Source organism: Scylla paramamosain, chromosome 22, assembly GCF_035594125.1.
Source record: "Scylla paramamosain isolate STU-SP2022 chromosome 22, ASM3559412v1, whole genome shotgun sequence".
Classification (NCBI taxonomy): domain Eukaryota; kingdom Metazoa; phylum Arthropoda; class Malacostraca; order Decapoda; family Portunidae; genus Scylla; species Scylla paramamosain.
The window spans coordinates 13,139,930-13,154,929 of record NC_087172.1 but is presented as its reverse complement, the minus strand read 5'-3'; the positions used below and the strand labels follow the sequence as shown (position 1 = coordinate 13,154,929).

Here is a 15,000-nt window from a genome sequence, read left to right as displayed (position 1 = left end):
TAAAAAAAATCTTAGTCTATTAATTTCAAGGCAATGATATTATGTTTTTGGGGTCACACAATGAACGTAGTAGTGAGGTTAGAGAAGTGAATTAATCTAAAGCAAACATAACTTTACGTATTCTTCAGGTGTAAAGGCTATCGCTCCCCCGAAAGTGAATAGAGAAAGTTGCAATCGGGTTTTGGTGGCCGCTGTTTGTCAAAGATTCAGCGCCACCACTTCTCAGACACGAATAGTCACGTTTCCTTCATTAACACTAAGCCTCAAATATTATTCCCTCGAACTGACAGAGAGAGAGAGAGAGAGAGAGAGAGAGAGAGAGAGAGAGAGAGAGAGAGAGAGAGAGAGAGAGAGAGAGAGAGAGAGAGAGAGAGAGAGAGAGAGAGAGAGAGAGAAACGCATCCTTTTCAGACCATCTCAGACTCAACATTTATTGCATTTTTACACTCCAATAAAGCGCACGTCCCTCTTCTTATACAAACATGAGAAAGAGGAGGAGATTGCGTATTGATTCTGTTATGTCGCCGCAGAGAGAATGTCATGTGTTTTTCCGATAGGGTTAGGAGAGCGATGACCCTCCCGCCGAGAAACTGCCTGGAGCCTGGAACCAACACAGTCTTTGCTTAGGATGTGAGTCAGTTACTGGACCAGAGGGTAACTTGATCCCGAATAGGAGGAGGAGGAGGAGGAGGAGGAGGAGGAGGAATGCAAAAGAATACTCGTGCAAAGTTATGAGGAAGAGAATACAAAGGAATACAAAGGAAGTTCAAACAGAAACCGACACTGATGCTCTTATTAAGTTGTTTGGTTGAAGGAGAAGGAGAATAAGAATAAGAAAAAGAAGAGGAGTATGAGGAGGAGGTAGAGATTACCCAGAAACAGAAGAATGAAGACAGCTTACGATAAAAGAAGGAGGGAAAGTCATAGTGAACCACGGATGAAAAGCAAAGACGATAAGTAAGCAGGTGACCTTCCTTTCCCTTTGTTGCGAAAAGAAATCGAAAAAGAGGAAGCAGGAAGAACCTTGAGTCGTGGGATTGTCACGCTGTAAACATAGATACCTCTCCTCCTTTGTGTGTGTGTGTGTGTGTGTGTGTGTGTGTGTGTGTGTGTGTGTGTGTGTGTGTGTGTGCATTGATCATAACCCTTAATAAAACGTCATATTTTTGAGTGACATCTTATAAGTCCTTTGTATGTTCTCGTCTCGGTCTGGCTTCCTCCTCCTCCTCCTCCTCCTCCTCCTCCTCCTCCTCCTCCTCTCTAATAAGTCTCATTATTTACTCATGCATCCCTTGTAAACCACCTCAACCTTTCAACATTCATCACCACCATCACCACCAGTTATACATTACCAAGTATGACTGCAAACACACACACACACACACACACACACACACACACACACATCATCAGCAAGGCAGTAAGTCTGGGTCTCCCTCCTAATCTGATAGCGTGGCTAGCCGACTTCCTCACAGGGAGACGTCAGGCCGTTCGCTATCAGGGCTCTGTCTCTAATTTCCAACAGCTGACATGTGGAGTCCCCCAGGGGACCAAGATGGGTCCTCTATGCTTCCTCCTCCTCATCAACGACGCCCTCACCGACACCCCCCATCGCTGGAAGTATGTGGACGACTGCACCGTGGGCGTCCCAGTTTCCAACAAGAACCCGGACTACTCGCCACTGCAAGCAATTCTGGAGCGACTGCAGACGTGGACAGAGGAGAGCAGGATGACCATCAACCACAGCAAAACTGTGGTGATGCATTTCTGTACCTCCTCTGTACCAGTGCCCCCTCCCCGGCTCACAGTGGGCCCTCACCCCCTCCAGGTGGTCCAATGTGCCAAGCTTCTCGGAGTCACGGTGGACGACCAGCTGACCTGGAAGCAGCATGTCGCCAGCACCGTGAGATCAGCTACCTACAGGCTGTACATGCTGCGCAGACTCAGGTCGCTGGGGACGCCGACAGATGAGTTAAGGGGGGTGTACCTCACCTTCATCCTCCCCAAACTCATGTACGCCTCCCCAGCGTGGTCCTCCTCCCTCACACACACTCAACAGCTACAGCTAGAGAGTGTGCAGAAAAGGGCGTGCAGGGTCATCCTTGGCCCTGCATACACCACCTATGAAGAAGCCCTGACCACCCTGAGTCTGTCCAGAATATCCACCAGGCACCGAGAGGCTCTGGAGAAGTTTGGGAAGGGACTACTGCATCATCCGCGTCTCAGAGACATGCTGCCGCCCGACGCGCCTCGCCCTGTCCGTGCCACCAGACACCACAACAAAATAACGCCCCTGAAGGCGCCGCGCACGGACCGGTACAGACTCAGTGCGATTCCCACCATGGTGCGAGCCATCAATCGATAGTATTTCCCTCCTAGATTAGTCTTACCGTTAGGATTAATGTTAAGTTTTTCCCCATCCCCTATGTACATTTTCAGTTTGTCAACTGCCTAAATAATAAACCGTTTATTATTATTATTATTATTACACACACACACACACACACACACACACACACACACACACACACACACACACACACACACACACACACACACACACACACACACACACACTACTGCAATCAAAGCACAATACATTTAGGAAACTTTGCTATCACCTCCATCTCTCACTCATCCTTCCCATCCCTGTCCCATCTCCCCTCTCACCAAGTATATGACTCCCCTCGTCATCCCAGGAGTGGCTTTTGGGGGATTTCGGAAAGGTTGGTGGGAGGGGGACGGGGAGGGAGGAAGGGGGAGGGGAGGAGAGAAAATTTCATATCACCGTGATTGGATACAAAGGTGGTGCTGGAGGACTTGTGGAGACCTGAGGGTGTGGCAAGGATATGGGATGGGCGTGTGGTGGTGAGGTGGTGTGGCTTGCGGTAGAAAGGTGTGGAGAGTGGTGTGATATGGCGGTGTGTCTAGTCCTAAGGGCGTGGTGAGGACGTGAGGTGGCTAGGGAAGTGGTTAGCTTAGGTTAACTTAAGCTATATTAAGCTATACTATGCTAGGTTTGGTTAAATCAGGTTAGGTTGCGTTCAGTCTTGTTTGCCTTGCTTAACCTGTTTTTTCATTCCTGGTACTCGCTGGCAAGGCTGAGGGAAGGAAGGCAAGGTCAGTCTCCCTGTCTCTCCTCACTCCCGCTCACCTGCCTCCCTTCCCTACAGCGCCCTCTCCGCCACTACATCCCTAATGAAGAGTAACGAAAGGGAGCAAGTTTTCCTGTTCACCTGCCCGCTCACCTCCACCATCTAACTCCTTTGTGACTTTAGTTGTTTGTAACGCCTGTCGCCTTTTACGTCTTTCTGTTCTTATCTATCTGTTTGTTTGTCTGTTTTTCTGTTTGCCTGTCTGTTTTTCTGCTTGTCTATCTGTTTGTCTGTCTATCTATCTGTCTGTTTGTCTATCTTTTTATCTATCTATGTCTGTCTATCAGTCTATCTACGTGTCTTTCTATCTATCTATCTGTCTGTCTGTCTGTCTGTCTGTGTGTCTGTCTGTTTGTCTATCTATCTATCTCTTTCTATCTGTCTATCTGTGTATCTATCCATCTATCTATATATCTATGTATCTATGTATCTATCTATCTATCAGTATCTGCTTATCCATGTGTCACCTCGGTACTCCCAGCCAGATTAACAACATGTAACTCAACCAACAGATACACATTGTTTGCTTCCAAAGGCGGGAGGTGGGGGGTGTCTTTTCACTTCAGCGTTCCTCTCTTCTCTTCCTGGAACGAGAGATGGATCGTAAAGAAAACAAAGAAGGACTGGAATAAGATACGATAGTTTATTCCAGGTAAGGAGAGAGAAAGAGAGAAAGAGAGAGAGAGAGAGAGAGAGAGAGAGAGAGAGGGGGGGAATGTGGTCTCTTTGACGTTGGAAAGGAGAAGAGATACAGTCAAATAAAACGATGGAAATGGTTCGGGAGTGGGAAGGAGAATGAGATAGAGATGCGTGATAGACAAAAGGAGAAATTAAATAGATACACGCGAGATGTAGTGGTAGATAATGGGAGGTGTAGATGATGCAGTGGATAGGAACAGCTGCAGGAGTCTCGTACATGGCGCTAACCTTTGACATTCAAGAACACAGCGAGCGAAGTTTAAATCAAGCTGGCTGTGTCTTGTTACAGTCACCCTTGAAATGATCGGCCTGCTCCGTTTTCTTCAACACGTGACAGAAAACATTTCATTCCGGAGCCTAGAATATTGTAGTTTTCTGATGGTAGAAATTGTCCTTTCCAAGCTCGTGTTTGCTACAAGAGAACACTTACACTGTTGCACACTCCACATATATACCTGTGCACATCTCGATATGGTTATTTTCAAAGAGTAATGCGTGTAAACTTAGGCACAGATGATTAAGATTACTGTTAAGTGTAGACCTGACGGCTTCATGCAGCTTCCTATAGTATGTTAAGTTCCTATGTTATGCAAGAATGTTATAAATAGATCGTTTATTATAGAATTGACAGTGTAGTATCGTGTTGATGTTTTGACGGTTTCTGTTTGTTGCGACCTGAGTGTGAGTGAATTAAATGTATCAGTGAAGTGCTGTTTATTACTATTGCACGTAGTATTAGTATTAGTATTAGTATTAGTATTATTATTAGTAGTAGTAGACAATATTAACACACACACACGCACACACACACTTCACTGTTCCTTCAACGAATCCTCCTGAGCTGAAGGAAAAAAACGGTCTAATATTGAAGAAAACAGTGACATGCGAAGGAGAGAGAGCATTCTTTCCCATTTTCCTCCCACGAGTCCCGCAGAATATCGGAGTTGGCCAAAAGTTTCCCCTCAAATTATTCCAAAACTTTGTCACGTTTGCTCTTGTCAGCCAGCGAGAAGAGGGAGAGGTGAAAGGAGAGACTAGGATTCGTGTTGTGTTTCCCGTGGCTTTGTGTATCAGAGAGAGAGAGAGAGAGTCAGTTTGTTTCATATTTGTTTCTTTTACTCATGCTTGCTTTCTCTCAGTCTTCCTGTTAGTATTTTTTTTTTTTTACTATCATGGTTGTCCTGACCCTCTTCGTCCTCCCTTCTATCAACTTCCTTTAAATTTTGACTAAGTATGGCTGACCTGACTTATCTTCCTCGTCTTTCGTCAACTTTCTTTCAGTTGCGTGGATGACCTGCTTTTGTCCATCCTCCTCTTATTTTCTAAAACTTATCTTCACTATGTTCCATGCGAGGACTGCCACTTGTAGACCTGACGGCTTCTTGCAACTTCCTTTATTTTATTTTGTTCTTATTTGCTTCACATACGCGTTTAGAAGAGTAGGTGTAGAGGGCACGTCTTGAAGGTAATGAGTGTGGTGCGTGGTGCGTGGTGGGTGTCATGTGGGTGGCTTGGCGGCGGGGCACGGCAACCTGTGAGATGCTGCACTCTGGTGGCGACTCTAGGCACTCTCCTCCTCCCCTGGTTATTGATTTTGTCCGCTAGATGGCAGTGGGAAGCATCCTCACGTCATCCCTTGTAAGCTTACCCCCTCCATCTCTCCCACCCATCCTCCCGACCTCCCGACATCCCTCCACGTACTTCTCCCTCCCCCGTCTCCCTCCCATCCTACCCCCTCCACTTACGTTTTCCTAAGCTTTCCTCCTACTGCCTCCTTCTTTTCCACAATCCCTTCTCCACTTTTTTCTCGTTTTTCCACTTTTCTTTTAGTTTCTTTCCATCTTTTCCTTCGCTACGCACGTACGTCCTCCCTTTGGCTTTTCTCCTTCCTTCCTTCCTTCTTCCTACCTCCTTCCCACTCTCCTTGTCCTCCTCCTTCTCCTCCTCCTTCCCCCCCTCCTCCTCCTCCGACTCCTTCCGCTGTTTATGATTGGTTCGCTAATGACGGTTTTGCCAACTGGAAATTCAGAGAGAGAGAGAGAGAGAGAGAGAGAGAGAGAGAGAGAGAGAGAGAGAGAGAGAGAGAGAGAGAGAGAGAGAGAGAGTTTCTTGTTACCTGAAGTTGGTCAAACACAAACAAGGGGCATTGACTGAATACACGAGCGAACGATGTTATGTCGTGAGCCTCAAGGTGTGTGTGTGTGTGTGTGTGTGTGTGTGTGTGTGTGTGTGTGTGTGTGTGTAGGGGAAGCATGAAAGTAAAAATGTCTCGCAATACTTTATACCTTCACACGTTCCCAAGATTTCTAGTTTCCGCCTCTACTCATAAAATCTCTAGCACCGTCAGTTCCTTGGATTTCAGTCCCACAGCTCTCCAGACCAACACTCCTTCAGCTCCTTCAGGCCCTGGACTCTCACCTCCCAAGTACGTAGTCCCACTTAAGTTTAACTCAACTCTCCTCAGTCTTTCAATCATTAAGCTGCAGGGACTGCCACGTTTTGAAGGACTGCCACGTGTAAGCGGGACGACTTCTTGCAGTTTCCCTTATTTTCTTATGTTCTCATGTAAGCTCAACATGTTACCCAGCACGCGCTCAGCCACTCAGCATGTTAAACCCTTTGCTCTTCAGCGCAAAGGGACATGGCACATCGTATCCTCAAACATATCAGCGTCTTGTCTCGAGTATTTTAAAGGCTCTGGTAGATATTATTGACGTAACTAGGATTCTGTACCATCAGTAGAGAAAGATATCCTTGAGAACTAATCGTCTTTGTGGTATGAAAAATGTCCTTATAGTCTTTCAAAATACTGTCTATGTAGCTCCAAGTCCCATTAGGTTTCAGGGTCATAATTCCAGACCACTCATCCTTCACTTTCCCACCCTTCGCCTGTCAAACACCCTACTGCTCCTCCTCCTCGCCACTGGCCTGAATAACCGCCCCTGCCCACGTGAAACAGCAAAAGGACATGGCAGAGTGTTATTGTCAGAATTTAGTGGCAGGGGAGAGCATTATGACGCCCCCTGCCTTACGTAATGATGGCAGGGTGTTGTCAGAATGTAGTGGGAGGTGAGAACATTATGACCTCCCCTTGCCTTACATAACGACGAGTACATAGCGACAGGAAGGGATGTGACCTTCAGCGAGACAAATGTAAAGCAAAAAAATGGTGGATGTTGATAGATGGATGGGAGAGCTCGGCCAGTGGAGGGGCGAACACGGAAGCACAGTTACGGAAAACAATAAGAGGATTAAAGGTATAGAGGGCATACAAAACGTGCGAGGAATATCTACAAGAGGCATGATAGAGTGAGAGGGCGGTGGTGAGGGAGGAACAAGCCCTGAATCATCCAGTGTGGCGTTGTTAGCAAAGTTGTTGAGAAGAGTTCAGCTTAGAGACGAGACAACAGTGGAGTCATCTGGTTGAAGTGACGTTTTCTTCAATATAATCATGGACTCATTTCTTTAACATTCAGTCTTCTTTCATTCGCTTCAAGAACACGCACTTCCTAAGACTCGCTCCTCTAAAGACCACATCCCTACCTCTCACTGATGGTTCACGTCCTTAACCTCTACAAAGTTTCCTAACACTCCACTTCATAAAATTCACTTCCTCCACACCCACTAACGACTCGCTCACTTTTTTAACATTCACTTCCTCATCTTGTATTTGCTGAACTCTCCTTTCCTCAGCATCCACTTCTCTTATTCATGCTTTCGCAATTTTCTCTTACATTACACCCACTTCTCTTAACACTCACTTCTCCTGTACTCGCTTCCCAACATTCGCTTCCATTACGTTCACTTACCTCACTCTCACTTCCTCTTACTTCACTTCCCTAAAAGCTTTCTTCCCCAATACTCACTTCCTTAAAAACATGGGAACTTCCTTAAAGATTCACTTCTTCAATCCTTATTTACTTAAAAAAATCACTTCTCCAACACTTGCTTCCCTTAAAACTCACTTTTCTTATCCACACTTCTCTAAAAACTCACTTCTCCATTACTTGCTTCCCTTAAAACTCACTTTTCTTATTCTCACTTCCCTAAAAACTCTTCTCCAACACTTGCTTCCCTTTAAACTCACCTTTCTTACCCTCATCTTAAAAACTCACTTCTCCAACAGTCACTTCTCTAAAAATTCACTTCTTCACCACTCGCTTCCCTAAAAACTCACTTCTCTTACTCTCATTTCTTTCATATTCACTTCCCTTGCATACATTTCCTAATTAGTCCCTTTTAAATATCTGTAGCTCGCCACCGCACCGTCACTTCAACCCCTTCACGACCATGGCAAGGGTGAGAGAGTAAATATACTCCCCCTTCACTTCATGGTTCATGCGTATTTGCTTTGATGTGTTTTAAATTATTGGGTTATTTTTTTTCCCTCTCTTTTTCTTTCTTTCTTTTTTTTTTTTTTTTTAGGCGAAGTGTGTGCTAAGATATTAACGGACGTGATTTATGTTAGGGGTCTCTCTCTCTCTCTCTCTCTCTCTCTCTCTCTCTCTCTCTCTCTCTCTCTCTCTCTCTCTCTCTCTCTCTCTCTCTCTCTCTCTCTCTCTCTTCCCCACACATCCTCATTCCAGCTTTACACACACACACACACACACACACACACACACACACACACACACACACGTCTTTCTCCTCTACAACCCTCACTTCTTTCCCTCCGTCCTCCTCCTCCTCCTCCTCCTCCTCCTCCTCCTCCTCCTCCTCCTCCTCCTCCTCCTCCAGTACAGTACTCTGGGGAATCAATAACTATGTACAGATATGTTTCCGAGGCTAGGGGAGGAGGAGGAGGAGGAGGAGGAGGAGGAGGAGGAGGAGGAGGAGGAGGAGGAGAAGGAGGAGGAGGAGGAATAGAGGGACGAAAAATATCAAATGACAAGACAAGATACCAAACAATAAAAAAAAAAAGAAAGAATCATTAAAAAAAAACTCACACGAGAGAGAGAGAGAAAAAAAAATCTTACTCTCTTCCTATTTAAACTTCCCTTCACTATTCCACCTCCTTCACCCTCACACTCACTCACACACTCACTCTCACACTCACTCCCACTCTTACACGCCTTCCTTCTCTGTTCCCTGGTCTGCCCTGCTCCCCACCACTCAGCCAAGACGGGCGGGGGGGAACACGGTATGACGAAGAGGTACATTATCACGAGCTTGTGTTGTAGTTGATGCTTACACGGCCCCTCCGCCCTTATTGCTGCGTGGAGGGCGAGGGGAAGGGTAGGGCAAGGGAAGTCAGAGGAGGAGGAGGAGGAGGAGGAGGAGAGGAAGAGGGAGGAGGGTCTGGAGTAGAGTATGATGAGTGTGGTAGGAAATGTGTGTGTGTGTGTGTATGTAGAGAGAGAGAGAGAGAGAGAGAGAGAGAGAGAGAGAGAGAGAGAGAGAGAGAGAGAGAGAGAGAGAGAGAGAGAGAGAGAGAGAGAGAGAGGAAGGCCGTCAGTGTGGAGTGTTTAGATTATTAAAGTTATGAAATCAACAAAGAGAAATAAAGGAATAACAAAGGAATAACTTGAGAATCCTGGTGTTATTTCCTTCTCTTTCCTTTATTTTCCCTCAATCATTCATTTATTTATCATTATTTATTCATTTCATTTTTATTTTCCTCTCTGTTTTATTTTAATTCTTTCTTGTATCACTCGTTATTTTTTTTTGTTTCTCTGTTAATAGAAAAAACTAATTAATTCTAATATTTTACTTTATTTCTGTTTGCACGTTTGCAAGACATTGTTTACCTGTACTTGTTTATCTTCAAGTTACCTTCACTCTTTCTAGAATCAATCGTTGTTTCTCGTTTGTCAATTAATGAAAACTCATTCTGCTATTTTATTTATTTATTCATTTATTTATCTATTGATGAGACTATCTATCTATACTTGTTTATCTCTAATTTACCTTCTCTTCTCTACTAAAACCCCCGTTATTTTTGTTCTATTCACCTTCTCCCGTCATTTCATCAGCAGTTCCCACGTTCCTCCATCGTCCACACTCATCATTCCTCTACTGCTTATTTCCTCTTATTCCTTCCCTCTCTTCCCACAGTCCTTCGTCCCCTGCCTCATTCCTTCACCCTCGTCTCTTTCGCTCAGACCTTCACTGCCCATACGTCCCCCACACCTGGCTGGCTGGCTCTCTCTCTCTCTCTCTCTCTCTCTCTCTCTCTCTCTCTCTCTCTCTCTCTCTCTCTCTCTCTCTCTCTCTCTTTCTGTCTGTCTGTCTAGCTATCTATCAATTTATCTATCTATCTCTCTATCTTGTTTTTTTTCTGGTAAATTGTGTAAAATTAGCGAGATAGAGTCTTAAGGAGCTGTTAAACTCAGCATGATAAGTAATACTGTGTTAATTCTCCTCTGTTATTGTCTGTTTCTCGTCGCTCAAGTGATGGTGAATAACAGTGACGGAATGAAGGGACTGGAAGACTGGAAACTTCGCTTATCTTGGTGTCGTTATGAATATTTTGTTGTAGACTTTTAATTTACACCTGATTGCTTCTTTTTTTCTTCTTTTACATGTTGTGTGTGTGTGTGTGTGTGTGTGTGTGTGTGTGTGTGTGTGTGTATGTGTGTGTGTGTGTGCGTGTGATGAAGGGGGGATGAAAGGAATGTTAGACCAATCATCATTATTATTTTTTGTTTTGTTTTTTTTTGCTTAATAGGAAACATGTGCTACGTTCTTTTGTTCTTTTCTTCTTAGGTTATAGTGAGTTAGGCTTCCGTGTGTGTGTGTGTGTGTGTGTGTGTGTGTGTGTGTGTGTGTGTGTGTGTGTGTGTGTGTGTGTGTGTGTGTGTGTGTGTGTGTGTGTGGTTGTTAGGCTAATTGCTCTAACTGTCACGTGTTTGCCAAAGTGCATGCAAGATTATCGCCATCACCACCACCGCCTCTACTACATTGCTACTACCTAGGCTACTCTTATTAAACAGCCGTCGCGGAGCCAAGGTTACGTGTGTGTGTGTGTGTGTGTGTGTGTGTGTGTGTGTGTGTGTGTCTCCAGTCAGTCAGTTAGCGAAGGTCAAGTGTTATTCTCGCGCCCAGAACACACATGAGCGAGTCTCAAGAGGCCTCTACTTCTTTCCTTAGGCGTATGAATCATTCTGTATCTCTCTCTCTCTCTCTCTCTCTCTCTCTCTCTCTCTCTCTCTCTCTCTCTCTCTCTCTCTCTCTCATTTTTACAACAATGAAGTACAATTTTGGCATAAAACCAGTATTACTCAATTAAACAATGATTTTAAAAGAGCAAATTCTCTTTTCTTGGATTCTATGGAAATATGAATTAACATCAACTGAAACTGACTCTTCACGCCTCTAACGGGGCGTGGTAATGTTGCTGTTGCTGTTGTTGTTGTTGTTGTTGTTGGTGGTGGTGGTGGTGGTGGTGGTGGTGGTGTTATTAAGTTCTAATAGTAAAGAATATAATTACAGAAACCAGCTGTAAATTTCCGGGCCATTACCGTGTATTTCTTTCTCCGAATATTGTAACGATACGTTTTCAGATAATTACATAATGACTCGCTTGGGCGCCGCTTCCCTCACGTGGCGCCGTCATCGCAGCACTGCACACGCGTATAATTGCCTCATAATCACAAGGACATGGCTGAGTTTTATATAATGTTTTTTTGTATGTCGTAAATTGCCTATATAAATCTTGGACTCCTTTTCGCTCCTAAGCCCTGCACGTGACGCGCCTCTCAATGGGACCTTGTTGCTGCCTTGATGTCTTGATGCTTCTGCCCTGGAATGCCTCAAGTCAAAGGAAGGAGGAAGAAATTTGTGAAACAGTAAAAGTAAAATTTGAAAACACGGGTTACATTTACCGAATCAAGTGGGTTTTTAATGTAAGAGGAGCAATTATCTAGGGATACAAAAAGATTAAAAAAAAAAAAAAAAAAAGGATCCATTGAGGTGCCGGTCCCTAAAGGAAAGAACCAAAAGGATTATCCAAAATTTGAGAAGTGTCTTCAAACTTCCCTCTTGAAGGAATTAAAGTCATAGGTAAGCAAAATGCAAAAACAGGCAGGGAGCTCTGAAGTTGACCGGGAAAAGGGACTAAAGATTGAGAATACTGGTTATCTCTTGCATCAGGGAGGTGGACAGAATAAGTGTGAGAGAAAGTAGAAAGGAAGAGGCGAGGCAAGCAGTTAGCAAGATCACAAGTGCAGTTCGAGATACAAGCATATTCGACACCTATGAAAACAGAAAGTGTAGCCGAACATTTTCTCTCAGCCACCTTTAGTATCCATAAGGAGCTAATATCTGACCTTGCCTTACTTCCCCAAAACTAAAGTTGCCGCGAAATTAAGGCGGCAAAACAAAGCAAGGTGCAAAAAGTGACCTGCTGGCACCGGGCCCGTCCTTGCCCCACCTGGTGCTCAGAGTGTACCATGCCGGAGTTTTTGTCCAGTCACTGCTGGTAAATGCTCCTTACTGTTTTATATATATTTTTTATTAGCTAAACAGATCTTCGCCTTCAACATGGATACTCACATGGGTTAAAATTCATTGCAGACACTTATAATCTCCGAAGGCAATTGTGTGCCGGGGCATCTAATTTTATTATGACTGTTAATTTGAACTCGTTATCCTTAAAAAAAATAAGATAAAGATAAAAGGAATGAATGTTGTTTTCTTTGAATAGATTTAAAGAGCACAGTTTTCATACACTTTTCATTCATTGCGAGCAGCGAGGACTCAGTAGTAGTAATAGTAGTAGTAGTAGTAGTAGTAGTAGTAGTAGTAGTAGTAGTAGTAGTAGTAGTTCCTAGCGTTAAGAGATATTAAGAAACATTTGTTCATTATCTAGATCGAAAGATGAAGGAGGATTGTTCTTTCCAAATACATACGACATAAGCATTTGATATAGTATGTGCGTGAGAGAGAGAGAGAGAGAGAGAGAGAGAGAGAGAGAGAGAGAGAGAGAGAGAGAGAGAGAGAGAGAGAGAGAGAGAGAGAGAGAGAGAGAGAGAGAGAGAGAGAGAGAGAGAGAGAGAGAGAGAGAGAGAGAGAGAGAGAGAGAGAGAGAGAGAGAGAGAGAGAGAGAGAGAACCTGGTCTATTTCCCTGCCTTCCCTTCTACAAACAATCGGCGGCAGCGTCACACACACCTGTATGCACACACCACATTGCTTGCTCCCTCCCGCCCCTCCCTTCCGCCCAAGATGACGCGTGTGACATGAAGGACGCAGTGGGGGGGGGGGGGGGCGTGGGTGACTAGGGGGCGGCGGCTGGGGTGGCGTCTGGGACATGGGAGGGACTTTAAGCAGCGTGTCGGAAAAGTTGATCCATCAGAGTGGCTGCGGGATGCCCTTTTTGCCCCCCACCCGCCCCCCACAACCAGGTTACTCGGGTGAGCGGCGCGGCTTTTCCCAAGGCGTGGGGGCGCTGCGGCCTGGCTGGGGCTGGGCGGGGTGGGAATGGAAAGGGGGAGAGGGAAATCAGTGGTGAGTTAGAGTGTAGAGTAGTAATGATATGTGTGTGCACTGGGTGAGGAAGCAGAAGTGAGGGTGTCAGCTGAGGTGGGAGGTGACGGGAGGTTGTAATTCACATAGTAATATATGCACGCCGGGCTGCTGCTGCTGATGATGATGATGATGGTGGTAGTAGTGGTTGTGGTGGTGGTGGTGGTGATAAGTGTACTGTCATAGCGTGTGTCTTCCACTGCCACATCAGTGCTGAGAGGGGTAGAGGAGGAGAGTACAGTACAAGTGTGCAGAGAGGGAGGGATGTGATAGGAGCGACAGACATGCCAGGGAGAAGAGGTGCGGGACAGGTTGTAGCGCCGCTGGAAGGTTGGGAATCGGCGTCTGCGCATGGGCAGGCGGGGTGGGCCGGGAGCGGCAGCAGCGAGCAGGGCAGGGAGCGAGCGTCTGCCAGCCTCCCTCCTCAGTATCGGCACGAAAATACACACACATCCACACGCCGTCCCAACAGCAGGCTCACACGCGCACAGTCAACCCTCTCTCTTCCCTCTCCTCGACTTTTTATTGAACCTGTGGCCACCTGTTCGTGTTCCGTGGCTCGTGGAGTGATTGCAAAGCCAGGGGGAGGAGGCGAGTGAGGGTGCAGGGGCCTGCGGAAGGGATGCGAGATGCTGGGGCAAGATGACGAGGGTCGAGGCGGTATATTGTGCCAGTGGAAGACATGACAACCACTTGGAGGAGCGTGTCTGTCCCCTCCCACCTGCCGGAGAGCTAGTTCGTGTCCAGGGCAATCTTCTCCCACCGAGGGACGAGTGTTGAAAAACGGCCTCACCCCAACCCCCACCCCCCTCGAGTGATATAGTCTGTACCAGGGTGGTTTGGCATTAGTCGTGAACACTGTAGGTCGTGTGAAGTGACTGCGTGGTGGCCGCGGGCGTGGGGCGGGATGTAGAGTGTACCGGCGGCGGACAATAAAGCTACGCTGCTGCCGCCCTTACGCAGATGTGGTCCACCGTGCCCCCAGCCATGAACGCTGCCCCTGTGGCGGAGGCTGGCGGCTGTAGCGAGTGTTGTAGTTGTAGATGTGATAATTCAGACAGAACCTTGGGGACCGGCGCCCCCGAGGTGCCCACCAGCCCCGGGGGAGGCGTCGCCCCGCCCCCCGCACTAGGCTCACCACGGCACCCCCGCCGGTGTCCTCTCTGCTGCCTCTGCTGCTGCAGCTGCTGCTCATGACTAATCTGAGTGTAAGCATGACCAACCCGGAGTCCTTGCCCTCAGGCCTCCAGTGCGACTTCGAGAAGAAGAACAGCTGCGGCTGGATGTGGAAATCCGATCTCTCCGAGAACGTGACCTTCGTGCGCACCACGGGCCGCCAGCTGGAGGAGGAGAGCTACAAGCTACTCCCGGGCGAGGTGTCCGGCGTCAACATGGACGCGACAAGCAACCCTGACGGTGAGTACTGCTTACCTTGTGTGTGTGTGTGTGTGTGTGTGTGTGTGTGTGTGGGCGCCCGTGTGCCAACACCCCGGAACCCGGTGGTGGTGGTGGTGGTGGTAGTGTCCTCCCTGGTCACGGGAACAAACCGTGACGTCACGTGCAGTGTGCTGGAGTGACGTCACGGGGCATCGGTGACGCAGGGAGGCTGGGCGGCGCGCACCCCGACGCGCACCACTCGGGGGGAGGCAATACTTCTTTTTTTTGTAGTTTATGACATCACAG

The 15,000-nt window shown here is 46.7% G+C and overlaps 1 protein-coding gene across 2 annotated transcripts in view; it reads left to right on the top strand.

Moving 5' to 3' along the window:
* LOC135111578 (ALK tyrosine kinase receptor-like) overlaps positions 1 to 15,000 on the top strand; it is a 233,162-nt gene that overhangs the window by 78,109 nt on the left and 140,053 nt on the right. Inside the window, exon 3 of one of the 2 annotated variants that reach the window (XM_064025027.1) lies at positions 14,560 to 14,733. In XM_064025027.1, coding sequence (XP_063881097.1) covers positions 14,601 to 14,733 — 133 coding nt within the window. In that variant the 5' untranslated portion in view covers positions 14,560 to 14,600. Of the gene's footprint in view, positions 1 to 13,436; positions 14,734 to 15,000 lie in introns of those variants that run through there. The other variant, XM_064025026.1, reaches the window with a different exon arrangement.